Source organism: Aulonocara sp. 'chitande type north' Nkhata Bay, linkage group LG7, assembly GCF_057382095.1.
Source record: "Aulonocara sp. 'chitande type north' Nkhata Bay isolate Kocher_YH1m ecotype deep benthic linkage group LG7, A_spYH_male_GT1.1, whole genome shotgun sequence".
NCBI classification, from domain to species: domain Eukaryota; kingdom Metazoa; phylum Chordata; class Actinopteri; order Cichliformes; family Cichlidae; genus Aulonocara; species Aulonocara sp. 'chitande type north' Nkhata Bay.
Window position 1 is genome coordinate 54,180,085 of NC_141350.1, and position 15,960 is coordinate 54,196,044.

General features: G+C 40.7%; 1 protein-coding gene across 2 annotated transcripts in view; it reads left to right on the forward strand.

Annotated features, from left to right (window-relative positions):
* Positions 1-15,629, forward strand: part of LOC147326243 (netrin receptor UNC5D-like) — a 189,160-nt gene extending 173,531 nt beyond the window's left edge. For both annotated transcript variants that reach the window (XM_086301354.1, XM_086301353.1), the window contains 5 exons: positions 1,236-1,466; positions 5,516-5,665; positions 6,906-7,070; positions 7,302-7,480; positions 9,610-15,629. In XM_086301354.1, coding sequence (XP_086157480.1) covers positions 1,236-1,466; positions 5,516-5,665; positions 6,906-7,070; positions 7,302-7,480; positions 9,610-9,808 — 924 coding nt within the window. In that variant the 3' untranslated portion in view covers positions 9,809-15,629. The remainder of the gene's footprint in view (positions 1-1,235; positions 1,467-5,515; positions 5,666-6,905; positions 7,071-7,301; positions 7,481-9,609) is intronic.
* The last annotated feature ends 331 nt before the right edge of the window (positions 15,630-15,960 follow it).

The window sequence follows — 15,960 nt, forward strand, 5'->3', positions numbered from 1 at the left end:
AACAGCAATGCAAAAACACTGATCAGTGGCTCCCGTGAATTGTTGGTTAACTGCATGACCATTCAAAGTCTTTATTTGTCTTTATTTTCTACAGGAAATGGTGGCCAATGAGATAATGTCCAAGCAGTCAGCTTACAAACTATTGCCTTAATCATGCCAATACAGGCTGGATGTGGTTAAGCTTTTAGTTTGTAAACTTAAAGCAGGTTTTTAATGCAGTTATGTGCATTACAGTCAGCACTACTAAAGAACATATAGCATGCATGATTGCAGCACAGCTGAGCACAGTGATGCAGAGTCAAGTGGTGTCTTCATATTAACAAGTGAAATGCATTACTGAAAAGCTGAGAGTAATTTAAGAGCACTATGCCCTGGAGCCACTAAGACCTTTGCTTGACCTTGGGGGTCTGTGACGCGCTACCAGCCGGGTCCTTTCAGGCCTTGTGACATTTATATAGATTTAATTTGTCAGCAGACACATTGTTCAAAATGAAGCTATCGAAAGATGCGTCGCTGAAGGCAGGTGCCTGCCAACAGAGAGAAAAAATAAAAAGCAGACTGTACTGGACAGACACATTAGAATTTTTTCAACCTCCTGAAACCCGTTTTCAACAACAGTATCACTCAGGATGCATCAAAAATCACGAGTATGACAGAATTCCAATATTACAGTGTTCTTATGATTAATTACTAAGCCACTGAAGTCGTTATACTTAACACCTCCATATTTTTATCCTTGGACTCTACTAGAGTTCCTGTGCATGACTGACAGCTTAAAATAAACTTATTTAACTTATACTGTGCCTCGTTGCAGCCCCTCAGTTAATCCTCTGTCTGAAACAAGCTGTTTTAGCTCCCTCCACTTTTCCTTTAAGCAAGCTTTTTTCCGACTGACTGCCCCTTGCAAACAGAGGGTTTGAGCAGCAGGTGGGTGAGGCTTCTACTCACAGCCAGAGCTATCTGCTCTCATTGACATCATACGGAGCCAAGAGTCAAAAAAAACCTGTCTGACTTGGAGTGTTCAAACATTCTGTAGCCAGAGCATTTGGCTCACAGGGCTTACTTGAAGATATGCAAATATCAGTGTTTGAAACTCTGGCCGTGTTTAATGTGAGTATTCACCAATGCAGCGGATCATGTGTGCATATATGCATAATATAACCAAAGTAAGAAAAAGCATATTACATTTAATCCTGGACCTAAATTAGTCTCCTTTTATGTCCCTACCACCAAAGGAAGTGATGTCTGTAAACGAGGAGAGCACCTCCTGTTACTGTCTGCTGGAGGCCCAGAAGTGCCATGTGCTGTTGGAGCATCCAGGTCGCTACGCTCTGGTGGGGGAGCCGCTGAATCAGGAGGCAGGCAAGCGTCTGAGGCTGGCTGTGTTTGGTAGTCCGGATGCCAGCAACTCTCTGGGCTTCACCCTCAGGGTTTACTGTGTGGACGACACACCCCATGCATTTCAGGTAAGAGGGAAGAGAGAAATGATGAAGATCAGGAATATACCTGGTCATTATATGAATGTAGGTGTTTCCTACATTAATAATTTTATCAATAAACCTCAACTCGTACTAGCATACTCACATACTTACATTTGCCACTTGATTACTCAGTTGATTTTATCAGTGGAGCACCACTAACTATTGGCTGAGAGCGCCATTGGATGCTCCACAAAGACACACAATATGCTCCATTTTTGTCTTCTTTGTCTATTTAAAGACTGTGAAAGTGACAGAAACAATCTAATAAGTCTGATGTAAACAGCCTGCTGCTGAGTTATTAAGCTCCTGTGCAGGTGCAGGCTAGTTTTGTTCTGAACTGAAAGTGACAGTTCCACCTAGTAAAGGGCTGAATGTGTTACTGATCTGAAGGCAGCCTAAACCACATCAAAAATGAACAGTGATGCCTTCACTTATTGCTAAAAAAAAAAAAAAAAAAGCGAAAGTGCCTTTGAAGGTTGACTCATTTTCCTCCTGTTGTACGTACTGAAGTCGCTTTGACCTGTGACGTATTCACTTATTCATTGACATACTCATTGAACTGCATTCAAATGGTAAAAAGACTGCTTAACTTCACAAAAACAAAATAGATTCATGATTTTCCCTTCATGCAACATCAAGAGAAGCACACAAAAAAAAGAAAACACAAAGGAAGGACAAACTCTGTTTTGTTTGAAATGGCCAAACTTGTCTCAGTGGTACACATGAAGTCATATAAAGGCTGCTGAACATCACTGCGGCTGTGATTTAGCTTAAGGCTGATGTCATCATTGCAATATGCTAATATTTAGCTAAACAGAGCATTGGAGAATCAAAAATTTTGACCAGATTAAAGGTGACCTGCAGAGTTATAACTAAAGTAACAAATTCAAAGTATTTCCCTTGTAAAGTTAGTGGTAGTACTACAGGAAAAGTTCAAGAGCAGAGAATTCACCTCTACACCTACATTCACAGAGTTATGCTGCTAGCCTGGTGACCAATATTATTTCCTTAGAATTATGATGTATAATGAAGTCTGAATAGATTATGTAAGATGTAAAATATGCTGCAAAGCTAATGCAGTAGCCTGGGTTCCACTTTGACCTGTTAGCCCTCGGTGGCTCCCTCTCTCTTTATTGCTTCCTCTTCAATGTACTATGTAATAACAGAAAAAGCCCAAAAGATGATTTTTAAAAAACCTCTAACTCTCACTGCCTTTTAAACAAATAAAATGCCTGAATCTTTATAGCATGATCACACATGACAGCATAGTACCCTTCATAAAAAAAAAGAGTTAATGAGCCTAGCCTTCTGGTGTCCCACTAATAAAAATCTTCCCCCTTTGATGAAATTCAAATCTTCTAATGGTGCAGGATCAGGTCTGGAGATTAAATGTATTTTAATTGTAAGTTAAAAGAAGGTGCCATTTTTAAAGTTGGAAAGTTGCTGGTGGTTTTGTCTAGAAGATTTGCTGTCTGGAAGAGTTTTTTTGTGCTCCACTGAAGATATGTTCTGTAACATAGCCGCTGGGAGATGCCTGAAGAGACAAAGAGGGACTTTTAATTACAAAGACAACAGATGCTTCAAGGTTGCCCTTTCTTTAAGTAATTTAATTTGCTCTCTGTTAATTAAATGTGTTTCAGTATTGCATTCCATGTGACGAGTCTTAGAATCAGACACAGTCTGAGATGGTGCACAAGTTCACTGGTGTGCTCTTGAGTGATGAAAAGTTTGCCTTTCTCCTCGCAGCGAAAGCCAGACTCAAAAGTACAAATGTACCTCTTTGTTAAAAGATGCTGCAGTTTAAAACACGACTTTTTCAATGATTGTTTCTTTGCTGTTTTAATTAAATTATTCTGAAGTTGTGCTGAGAGCTGTCCCTTAGCCGCTCAGCCTGCTTGAATTTTTTGGCTCCACCCCAGAGGCAGAATTCCAAGTGAACAAAGAGAAATTGGATGTAGGTGCCAAGAGCCAATTTACTCCACCTCTCCATCAGTCAGACTTGGTTATTTGTTCATTTGTTCTTTTTTTTTGCCTTTGTTTGTGCTCCATACGACAAATAATTTCCCCTGTGAGCTTGAAGCAGGAATCGATCAGGTTCAAGGCAGCCTGTGTCGTTTGCATTGTGCTCTTTTTCCCACCCTTCCCTGCAAATCCAAGATACAGAAGATGTAAACACAAACATGCAAGTCGAGCACACGCCAGCACGTGCACGCATACAGAGCCCTTCAACAACAGAGTGAAATTTGATGCTTTTGCTGCTTTAGGCGAATAAATTTCCAGAGACTGGCTCTGAAAGCTCCTGAATATTTTAGTAATTTTATACAATTAGCCATTCTAATGTCTCTCTGTTCATATGTGCAAAAGTCAGCTGTGAGTCGCTGCCCCGGATGTTTCCAACTACATGCATCGTTAACACGTAAAAGGTGGCAGCAGCTGTGTACCCTTCATTTTACTCTGTCTTTTTATCTGTTAAGAATGCTGGGAGGCATACATCAATGTGAGCACCCAGAAAATGCTCCATGACTTTTAAAAAAATACACTATAACAAGAGAAAACAAAAAAAATGTTGAGGAGTACAGCAGATGCAATAGATCAATTGTGGAAAGGTCTTAAGACAAAAACGGAAAGGAAAGCTGTGGTGGACTTAATAAACAGGTTGCCCACAAAAACAGCGATTGCGGACGAAAACCTCGACACAGTGGTCAGTGGCACAATCATCATCATCACAATCTGCTCAGAGGAGACTGTGAAAGCAGCATCAAGGAGCCTCTTGCAAAAATCAATCAATCAATCAATAATTAACTGTTTCTAAAGTGATGGAAAGCCAAAGTATGGAGAAAGACAAACTATTTCACTGCATCAATATAACACGGATCATGTCAGAGCATGGCTGCCTCTGGAAGCGGCTCATTTGCCTTTATCGATGATGCAGCAGATGACGGCAGCAGCAGGAGGAAATCTGAAGATAAATTTTGTTTGGCTGCGTACAAAGGAGCTCTCCCAGTCTCACAAGACTGTGGCCACCGAACAAACTGGCTGTGAAACCAAAGCTTTTATCAGTGACAACTCAGACCTCACCAGATTGAAACCCTTTTGGGCATTTTACCTGGAGAAAGAAGATTGAAGAGAGAGCAGCTGTAACAAACATCAGCTAAAGGCAGTTGCTTTGAAAGCTTAGAAAAGCATTTGTTATGTCAGCGGCTGTCATTGCGTCTCAGGGCTATGCACTAGACATTCCCACTGTTATTTCCCTCGACATTCATTTGTTAACTTACCTATCCACACCTAAATAAATGGGGAACCTATGCAGTCTTTCTCTCTTTTTTTTGTGGAGCACAGTAAGTTCCTGTCACTCTGCATATTAATATTGTTATTGTGAATTTTCTCTCTGCTTTGAGGGAGCTTTTAGTATTTTTAGTACCCACTCAGTCTGGGCACATTTTGAAAGCATAAAAATTATGTTTTTACATTCATGGTCACAGTTGCTCTAAAAGAGTGCAAGCCCGTCTGGCAGGGGGGGAAAAAACAGAGTTTTTCTTCCATTTTTTTTTCCATTTGAAAAATAAATATAATGTTTGGTCACATTTTTCAGACTGGTTTTAGGGAAATAGCTTAAAAGTTCTAGTTCAAATCTGACTGTTAATGCTGGGTATTACTTTCATCAGACCATTGCTGTTTGGTCAATAATTGTCAGAAAATATTCACAAATTTCTTTAAATTGTTCATTTTCTCCAACCAACAGTTCAAAATCCACAGTGACTTAATTCAGTGTTAAAGACAAAGACTAAGGCTGATGTAGCTGATGATTAATTTCAATCAACTAATTGTTTGAGCTGTTCTCAGTTTCTTTCATTCTTCCCTTTTTCAACTTGAACTTTTGGCTCTGATTCATTGGTGCATGTTTTCAAATCTGTGCTCTTTTGTCTTTATGTCTTTTTCCTGACACACTGACACTTAACAACCTTTTTTTCCTGTACTTTGCTAACCCGTACCCCACCACTGGAAAAAAAACATGTCACACCTTTCCTTATCAGGAGGTGGCAGTGGGCGAGCGCAGCAGGGGCGGGCGGCTGCTGGAGGAGCCTAAAATGATGCTGTTTAAGGCGAACACTTTCAGCCTCCAGGTATCCATCCAGGATGTCCCACAGTTGCTCTGGAGCATCAAGCCTTTCACCACCTGCCAGGTAGGCACTTCCTGTGTTCTATCGTTTCGAGTCAAAAGCAGGACATGTGTTAACTGCGTGTGCATGTTCAGTGTTTGTCACGGTCATGCACAATGAAGGAAGCTGTGCACCTTCATCAGCTTCCCTGTTTTTTTATTTGGTCACATCAAAGCCAGAGGACAGCAGCAAGGGCACAGCAGGGGATCACTATGGCTGGCTATCTCGCCCACACACACACCCTTACGAACTTAATTATGACTTCCAGGCAAGGCATATACACACACACACCCACTCTCATATCATGCTTATCTTCCTTGGGGTCTCCATGCTGCATGTTCTGCTCTCCCCCGTGATGTTTATCCCACCAGTGACATCCTATTAGCAGAATTAGCCTGTTATAATGCCCCAAGTATACTAACTAGGATTTCTCAGGGAAGAGCCGCTGTGAGAGGGTGCTGCAGGGAAGACGACGACAGGCTTTCATTCAGACACTACTCTTGTGTAAAGGAGGCTTTTATAAGAGTTTGTCCCGCTGTCTGATGGATCTGAAGAGAGGATGATTCATCTGTAGAACAGTGTTTTTGACCTGTTCTTACTGCACCACTGTCTGGGTTACACAGTAGTTAGTAATTGAAGGTGAAATGGACCTTTTAGACTGCATAGCTCTGTTACTTTTAGTTTTTTCAGTTATTTGGAGGAAATGTAGTGCGAGCTGCCCTAATACCATCAGCACAGCACAGCTCCTGATCCAACAGGTTGCAGTTACATGTATGGGTTTTGTATTAGGAGTATTAAAATGTGGAAAATTAAAAATAAGTTAATGAAGTGTTTGATGTCAGTAGTGTCGTTATGTTGACCATCTCTGGACTTTCAGGTAAGTTTGGTATTTAGTTGCTTTATTAAGAATGCTCGTGCATTTGTAACTTAACCATTTTTTTCTCAAGCAGTAGTTAAGTTTTTGCACTAATGATTGTAGCCTTTACACGTGGTTAGCAGAATGTATTTACATCCTGAGGGCTCTAACACCCACCGGTGCTCCTTCTGATGGGTAGACTTCTTGATTAGGCAACATCATCGATTGGCTAAAGAGGCCGCTCGTTCAGTCTTAATTAATCATGTAAACAGCAAAGCGGGTGGCAAAGCAGGATTCAAATAACAAATGTCTTTAGTGGGGATTTAATGAGTGTGTTGTCTCCACCAGCCTAATCCTTTCATCATTATGTTCATCCTGTTCGCCCTCCCGTCTCTCCTTGCTCCGCAGGAGTTCTCCTTTTCTCAGGTGTGGGCCAGTAACCAGCATCCCCTGCAGTGTGCCTTCACTTTGGAGCGATACAGCCACTCCTCGTCTCAGCTCTCCTGCAAGATCAGCATCCGACAGGTCACGGGCAAGGAGCAGATACTACAGGTCTACACGTCTGTAGTGGAGGTGAGTAGCACTCAGAGAAGGCGTGGTGTGTGGGCAGTCATGCGGCCTGTTAATAGGTTCTTTTACTGCGCTGAATAACTCTTGATTTGATTTAAGAGCTTGCTTAATGAGCCTCTCAGGGAGCTTTTCATCTATAGATTGCAAAGTCCTTGTCCTTGTCTTCACGTTGAGGAGGAGAAACTTTTTGCATCAAATCACCCTGACATCTCTTACTTTTTGTCTTGCTACTAGAATGAAAAGGGAGTGGTTCCCTTTTTCACGCAGTCGGACTGTACCATCACCTCCCAGACAGGGTCAAGGGCCTTTAAAATCCCCCTGTCCATCCGTCAGCGGATCAGCACCACCTTTGACACCGCAAATGCCAACGGGAAGGACTGGCAGCTCCTGGCTCAAAAGCTCCACATAGACAGGTCTGAGTTTTAACACTCTGAATGCTGCATTTCATTCTCGTGCCTCAGCTGCCATTTACATACTGCTGAGTCAAATAAAAGAGCAGGTATGTTTTCTTTAGGTCCGAGGAAGAAAATGGAAAATGTTCCATAATGTAAACACTGTTCCCACTGTGAAGACTTTTGTTTAAATCTGAAATTTAGACACCACGTCAGAAATTATTTTCTCCAGCCTTCAATAACATGCCACACCGCCAGTTTCATTATAGATCGTAAAACACATGCAGAGAAAGGGAGAAATGTTAGGCACAGCCAGAATACTGTAGAGAAGAGATGCAGTGTTTTGTAGAAATCTGAAGAAAGGTCTCTGACTGCTGACAGGCCAGCCTCTGGCAAGAAAATGTGTTCATGTTAGCACTTCTCATTAGCAGCATCTCTGCATGTGCTCCGTCCTCCAGCCTCTCGAGAGGTTGTGCCAGGTCAGTTATTTGCGTAGGCTGTGCAGGATTTCAGTTGTTTGTTGATGGGGTGATCTCTATTTGTGCTTCAAAGGAGAAGTCAATAATCAAGTGCTTATAGCCACGAAGACTTTAGATCTGTGCACCCAGCTCCATCAAGTACTTGAGGAAGAGAGTACTGACAGTGAGTACACTCTCCATCTTGCCAGTTGGAGACACATGAGAGGGAAAAAGTTCACTAAGAAGCTATGACGGGAAACTGTGTGATTATGGAATTTCGCTTCAGCTGAGTCTGAAAACAAACACCTGTGACTGAGAAATGGGGAAAAGGATTTCTGAGCTTTTTCTACCCAGCCAAACACACCAGGAAGCATCTAATGGGAATGTCTCTACCTAGTTAAGCTGATTTTTGTAATTATTTCTCTGAGTGTGTGGGAACATCAGCATACAGAGGTGGGAAGTAGATTGGCAAAGACAGGGAGAAGGCAACAAATGAAATCCCATTGTAATGAAACAGTGCACTCTCTTGGAGAGGTGCTGTAACAACATCAGAGGAAGAAAATAAGTGGAGATTGAATTTAAAACCTGTTTTCTCATGAACCACACAACAAAGTGTGGCTTAATTTTATTGTTCTACTGGTGTGTTGTATTATTTTTTTATTGATTGTTACCATTGTTTAAAAAATAAGAGTTATATTTATCCAAGGATGGTAAATATGGAGCTGCCAGGCTGGACTTGAAGAGGAAGATTCATGGAGTTGTTGAAGGAGACACGCAGAGGGTTTGTGTGGCAAAAGAGGATGCTAGAAATAGGATGAGATGGAGGCAGATGATCTGCTGTAGCGACCCCTAAAGGATCGTACAAACCCATGTGAATCAAAACAGAATGCAATGATTCTCTTAAGCCCGTGTTATTAAAAATGGAACATAGAAAACATATGAAATGTGCCATTTTAAGACAAATATTGACTCATTTTGACTCACTTTGACAAAAAAGTGTGGACAGGGCCATGTTTACCACTTTGTAGCATCCCCTCTTCTTTTAACAGTCTGTAAATATCTATCTAAATATCTGTTCTTGTCTGATAGAGGATTTATAATAGTTATCAAATCCAAATATTTTCAGTTGGTGAAAGGTCTGAAATGCAAGCAGGCTACAAAGTTGTGATGTATAGATGCAGTATGCACGACCTTTTCTGAAAAGGTTGTAACCTAGACGGGAGCATATTTTCCTCTAAAAGCTGTACATACCTTTTAGCACTGATGGTGCCTTTTCAGATGTGCCAGCCCCTGAATTGGATGGATGGATCAATGGATGGTAAAATGCACAGTTTGAACACTTGATATGTTTGATATGTTCAATTGTAAATAACACAAGCTTAAAGGAATTTGCCATTTCGAAGGCAAGAAGGGTCTATTGAAAGATTAGACTGAATATTCACAAATCCCTGTACCAATTTCAGGCACAAAGTTCAGGATATCCCAGCTCCTGCAGCTTTGACTCCTCTTTTTAGTCTCATCTTTTGTTCATCGTGCCTTTTTAAAAAAATATGTACTTAGAACAAGCAAAATTACCTGTGATTTGCATTGGCATCTTTGGCATAATAACTGCAAAGTGATCGCCTCATTACTACTTCACTTGGTTGTTATCCATCGTCAATATTATAATGTTCGATTTTTCCTGTTCTGCAGGAACTTGTGCTACTTTGCATGTCAGGAGAGCCCGTCATCAGTGATTCTGACTCTATGGGAAGCCCAGCACCCGGATTCTGGGGACCTGGACTCTCTGGCCAGTGCCCTGGAAGAAATCAGCAAGGTTCATTCCCCTAAGGCGGTCTCTCTGAGCTGCAGCAAAGAGGAACGGGACTCTGAATTCACAAAACTGGCGTAGAGTGGCTGTACATCAGATGAAAATGATGAACCTTTACTGCATGAACATTTATGTTCAGGTGTAGTAGCTAACCTACAGTGAGGTGGAGGAGATGCACAGAGGCCAGCAGGGCAACTTAATTATTGACTGTTACTAAAGGAACACCTCTGTTAAACCAAATGAACCATAGAGGCAGAAGGAAATCAGGAAATGACCAAGAGATGTGTTATTAGGAGGCACCAAGAAACTTTGGAAAGGCATATCAAATTGACACACAAACACACACACATTCATCTTTCATTGAGAAATGTCAACTTCTGATACTTCTGAAGACCAATTTGATACCCTGTGTTGAAGGATTACAGAAGCCTGTGAAAAGAAGACAAAGTGTGTTTTAAGGAAGCTGCCAATCAGGTTGGTGCCGTGACCTCCCAGGATTGGATGTGCCGGTACTTGCCCTCAAACAGTCATCTGGGCTGTCAAAATGTTTAGTGTAATGCCATATTTTCTTTATGTCACTGACACCTCATGCTTTTTTTTTCTTTTCTGCACATATTTCTGCTGAAGCTTTTTAAAAACACAAAGAAAAAATGAATATTGGCTCTTTATTTTGTCAGAACATCTTATTCCACAGTGATCAGTATATAAAAGGACCTGGAGTCCACATGCTAAGGAGATGGAGATTTATGAGAAATTACTTTTTAAATGCCTTTGAGAGTCATTTTACACACTTTTTTCAGCTCAACAGACAGAGTCCACTGTCAAAGCACCGACAGCAGAGGAGGGTAACTCACCCACCACTGATCTGTGCCTCATATAGCAATGCAGCCAGAGGTCCATCCCTGAGTGTCTCTCTTCTTAATTTGGAGGAAAATTACGTTTTACTGTGAGTGACCTCATAGCAGGCAGACAGTGGGGACAGAAGTGTGTAAAACGAAAACAAAAAAGATTTCTGGAGCATGGAGATGATCAAATACCAGGAAATGGTTATTCAGAGACACTTTGCCATCTCTTACTCCCTCTACTCCTGTCTGATCTTCCCAAGCAGAGGCAGCATCCACTTGAAAAAGAAGATAAAAAAAAAGATATCCTGATCAGGAAGCTCCCACATTCGGTTGCTCCAGCTGCCCCCTCAACTTAATAAAGTGACTTTGTGTTGAACTCTGCGTTGGCACTCTCTTTTCATGTGCTTAATGAATTGAATTCTGAAAGGCCAGACAGCCCACATGCTGCACAGTGGTAGAAATCAGTCCATGTTCAAAAACTCAGATAAGAGATTAAGCAGAGTTTCAGAAAGGTGTAAAATATATACATATGCACTATTTGAGTTTGGACAGCAGATCATTGCCATGTTGGTGTTGCATCATGCAGCTGTTTGAACTCCATCTGAAGAGAAATATCTGACAGTCTCTTGGTTCTAACCCATCAAATTTGCCTAAATTAGTAACCCCCCTTGAAAGGCTCAAATATTTTTAAATGCCTAAAACTCTTGATGGATTTAAATTCTTAATGAAGACTTTCAGCAGAGTTCGTCTGCTCAGTAAGACCCTGTGCTCCACGGCACTCCACAAAGTTTGACATGGTTTAAACATTTTAAAAAGCAGCATGTTGAAAGAGCACTGCTTTCTTTCTTACTTTGATGCATACTTTGGCATTTTGAGAAATTCAGCCATCGCACATAGTTTGCCAAGAATGTTGAAAATTTGACACTACAGCCGGTAGTTGCTTAGCTTAGCATTACAGCTGAAAATGGAGAGAAATAGCAAGGCTTGCATAGGAGTAACAGCATGTGCCCAAAGGTACCTCTAAATCTCAAGTACCTACCTGTAAAATTAGATTATAAAAACATTAGATTACATGCAGGACTATATGCCATCGCTTCACCATGTATCTTTAAGCTAAAGGCTAAGTTTATTGCTAGCTGTAGCCAGCATCAACATTAGGTTCTGGGAGTCCAGGCTTACCTAGTAAAGTCGCTGTGTCCCCTCAGCTGAATTCCACAATTATACTTCAACTGCTCAACTAATTCATCCAATTTGGTAATGAAAAACGCATTTGTGGTAACCAGGATGACTAAGGAGGACACTGAACCCACAGGCCTATGGAGGTCAGGTCAGGTCAGGTCAGGTCCCGAAACTAAATTGAGATCATTTCAGCTTGTGCAGCTAGTTTTAGCTAGCATGCGCCTAGTCAAATATTGCAAAAACACACGAAAACGTGTTGAGAATACTGTACGCTCACAGTCAGCTTTCCTACTGTGTGGTGATTTTACTTATCCACTTTGGCACCAAGAGAAAATGCCTACTACTATGCATATATCCTTCCAAATATGTATAGGGTGTTTGGGAAGTGATTTGAGCCGAAAGCCCCCTGCTGGGAGGGGGCAAAGTTGACAACCATCCAGTTGTCATGGTCTGCTATTGATCCACGTTGGCTGTATCCTTCCACAGACAAACTAGTGTGCAATCTAGTGAATTTCTCAACATGTGGAACAGTTCTTCTATTTAGCCTCCCAACTTTGTGGTCAAGCTGGCAGAAAAAGATGCAGATTGAAGTGCTCATGCTGGCTTCATACTAAAAAATGTATTTCTTATTGATTCGTGCCATCGTGGAAATAGCACAAAGACATGCAGTTCATTCAATAACTGCTGGGAATCTGTTTTCAGTTACCCACGACTGCTCACTGAAAATAATGCAAACCTGTACACAGTTAGCAAACATATCCAAACCTTGTTTTTCTATCTGTCTGCATCAAAGAACAGCACAGAATAAGTTGGACTGATTCTCCACTATTAGCTAAAAAGTTGCTGACCAAAGTTTGGAATGCAGTCATGACTGCAGGAAATTTATTGACAGACGCCCTCTTAGTAGTCGCATGCTGAGTCAGACCTCTTACGTTTAGTCAGGATCTAAACATAGCATTTAAAAACACAGCTCACAGTACAGTAAAGATATATATTTATATATCTATATTTTACTCTTGGATGTATCTTCTGAAGAGTGTAAAGTGTCCGTTCCTGTCTTTTCAGTTTTCCCATTCAGATTCCCCCATTCCCAGTTTATAAAAAGTGTGAAAAGCAAAATAACATTACGATCTGCCTTTAGTCAGCATGGTGCTGACTAAAGGCAGATCGTAATGTATTTTTCATGTCTTTGTAATGCTGTTGACATCTATTACCTGCATATCTGCTGAATGAGGACTAACAGCAGTGGAGTTCTTGATTCATCAGCTACAGCTCAACAGCTGAACTCCATTCACTCCAAAACAGGTTTTCTCAATTGTGAGAAAACTACATGGAGCAGATTTTTGTCAAACTTACGACGGAATATAAAGAGTTTCAAAATTAGAATCAGGTCCCAATAGTGAACAAGTAAAGTAATAGAAACTGATGTATGAACAGGAAAAGAAATTGGTCCGTGCAGTGCTGTTTTTCTACAGCAGCTGCATTATTCCCATACTTGCTTCTTCTGTTTGCCATCAGGAGATACTTTCCATTGCCACACGAACGGGGCCAACTTTTAGCATGCTCACATATGGGAGTGCAGGAATCATCTGGAAGAACAATCTTACCTATTCAGAGTTTGGTGCAGGGGATCTCCAGCAGAGCTGCACCGTTGGCCTGCGTTGCTAAACATTTTTCTGCAGTTGCTCACCAAAGAGCAAAAAAAATAATCTAACACATACCCCACTGATACATCATCATTCCCTGAGCTGACTCCTTGAAAATGACTTCTGATGAAAGGCTGGATCTGCCCTGCATCCTCTGCAAGCTGCTGTGTGGCAAATCATTTCTATTAGCTTTCAATTTTTATGATTTTTTTTTTTCTTTACCGTATTTACAGATGTATCTTAGCTCGGGTCTTTTTAGATCTCAAGAAATACACACCATTCCAGCCATCTACAGCCTTCTATAGGGCAGGTACTGGGAGAAAAACATCACATTGAGAAGAATGCATAAAGGGAAGGAGGGCATGCAAAAATATGTGTGCTTGAATTGATGAGAAATACAGCCAGAGATGAGCCTTTTTATAAAGAAAACAGTCAGTCGCTCTGGTACTGCTGCTCCACCCTACACATTATTATTATGGAAATATCAGAAAGTCTAGCAGTAATACAAACAGCCTGAAAAAGGCCATTTCTCCAAGCTGAGCATCTTGAGAATGCTGCAGTGGATGGGTGAAAGCTGATGGTCTACTGAGCAACCAAATTGTATTCAAAGAAAAGGACTGTGAGTCTTGATTGAAAGGTTGACCCACAAAGACGGGATATAGCCAGTATTTTCTGGCAGCACAGAAAACCACCGAGCACCTGCCAATGGGCAGTATCCATTTTTCTACATCAGAGTGGAAGATACTTTATTAAGTCATTTTGTCTCCATGTGGAATCAGCATTACTCTGCTCTCCCTAGTTTTCAGTGAGCTTTCTAGTCAGGGAAGGAACCACACGATGCTATGCAGCTCTCTAACAAACAGTGACAACTCTCTGATTTATGCCACCTCGCAAAGATTTTGTGGACACTGCTTGAATTAAAAATGACTTTGGACATTTGGATTTTGTTTCTGGAAATTAACAGAATTTCTTTTTTTCTTTTTTTCTTTTTGGCAGAAGGAGGAAACTTGTCAGACTTTTTTGGCTCAAGATTTGGACAAGAAGGTGTTGCTTTGCCAAATGTTCCCCTTTTCCCAGATTGTCCACTCAGTGTCTCACATACCTTGAACTTTGGAGATTTTTCTTTAGTGAAAATGTTCAAATGCCAAATTTTTCCATCTTCTTTTACTACTTCAAGCCAGCTTCCCTCTCGCCCTACATATGCACACGTATACACATGCATACAGGAGTCACAACAAAACTGAGAAGCTTTACAGTTACCCGTGTTGTGCATCACAAAAATGAGTTTTCTAACTAATTGTGCCTCTTTGTGTGGGTTTGGTGTCATAGGAAAAATCTGTCCAGAATGTTTTATTATTGTTATTATTATTATTATTATTATTATTATAATACATCATATCAAAGGAATTAATTTGTTAGTTGCAATTTGTTATATGCAAGCTGTATTGTTTGATGCCATGCGCATACATCTTATATACACTGCAGAGGTGTTTCCAGAGAATACTGAAGCATTCAAACCTGCTAGCTCCGATGCTAAGACGTGCAGTGGCGATAAGCTAGCTAGAGATTGAGGATGCGCTTTGTGCCCATCAGTGTCCTTTCCATAAACTCAATGACTCAGAGTGTACATGTGCGACAGTGTGAAAGAGAGTTATGTGTATACTTTAAAAAGCTGTATAACGTGTCCTTGGAGAATCCAGCCTATAGTAGTGCTACCATCTCAGTTTGTTCAGAGTGTGATGTAAAGTGTTTGGGTTTTTTTTTACTGCCTACTATCTTAAGATCGACACTTTGGGAGAAAAACAACAGATGCTAACTTAAGTAAAATGATCTGAGTTCATGAAACGTGGTGACAGTTTCAATCAAAACTTTCTCATTTTACTGTTTTTTCTTTCGGTTGTTTTTTTACTTCTGCTGCTGCCTTTAAAAATTCGAGCATCCTACAAATCTATTTATTGTATCGAACAGCTGGGTATGTTCAGTATCTATTCAAAAGGTTCTGTATATAATTTATTGCATTTTCTGTATGTTTAGTTGGAAACATTTCAATGCATTTTCTGTGCTAAACAGTTGAGTTAAGTGCTATATGAATGTTAATGTTGAGAACAGTCACTGGTGATGTTCCTATGGGCCAATTCTTTGTCCTTTTTCCCATTTTTTTTCAAAGTTTTGCAAAAATTTTCAAACTGTATATACTGTATTGTGTTGAAATAAATATGCAGTGAAACGGTATTATTTGTTGTTGCTCTAGGATACAATCAGTTTCCTTTCAGATTAGCTAAACTGCCCTAAATCTGGCCAATTTATTAGGTACCTAATCAGCCAATCATGTAGCAGCAACTCTACTTCTGCTACTACTCCTCTGGGTATTTCAGAAGACGCTGATCTACTTCCACATAAACCTCTCTACAGTTTACAGAATGCTCTGAAAAAGAGGAAATATGCAGCGAGCGGCAGTTCACTGGGTAAAAGATCCCCTGGTGATGCCACAGACTGACCAGGCAGATTTGTGATTTGGGTTAAATAGAAATTCAAATCACCACTTGTTACAACCGATTTATGC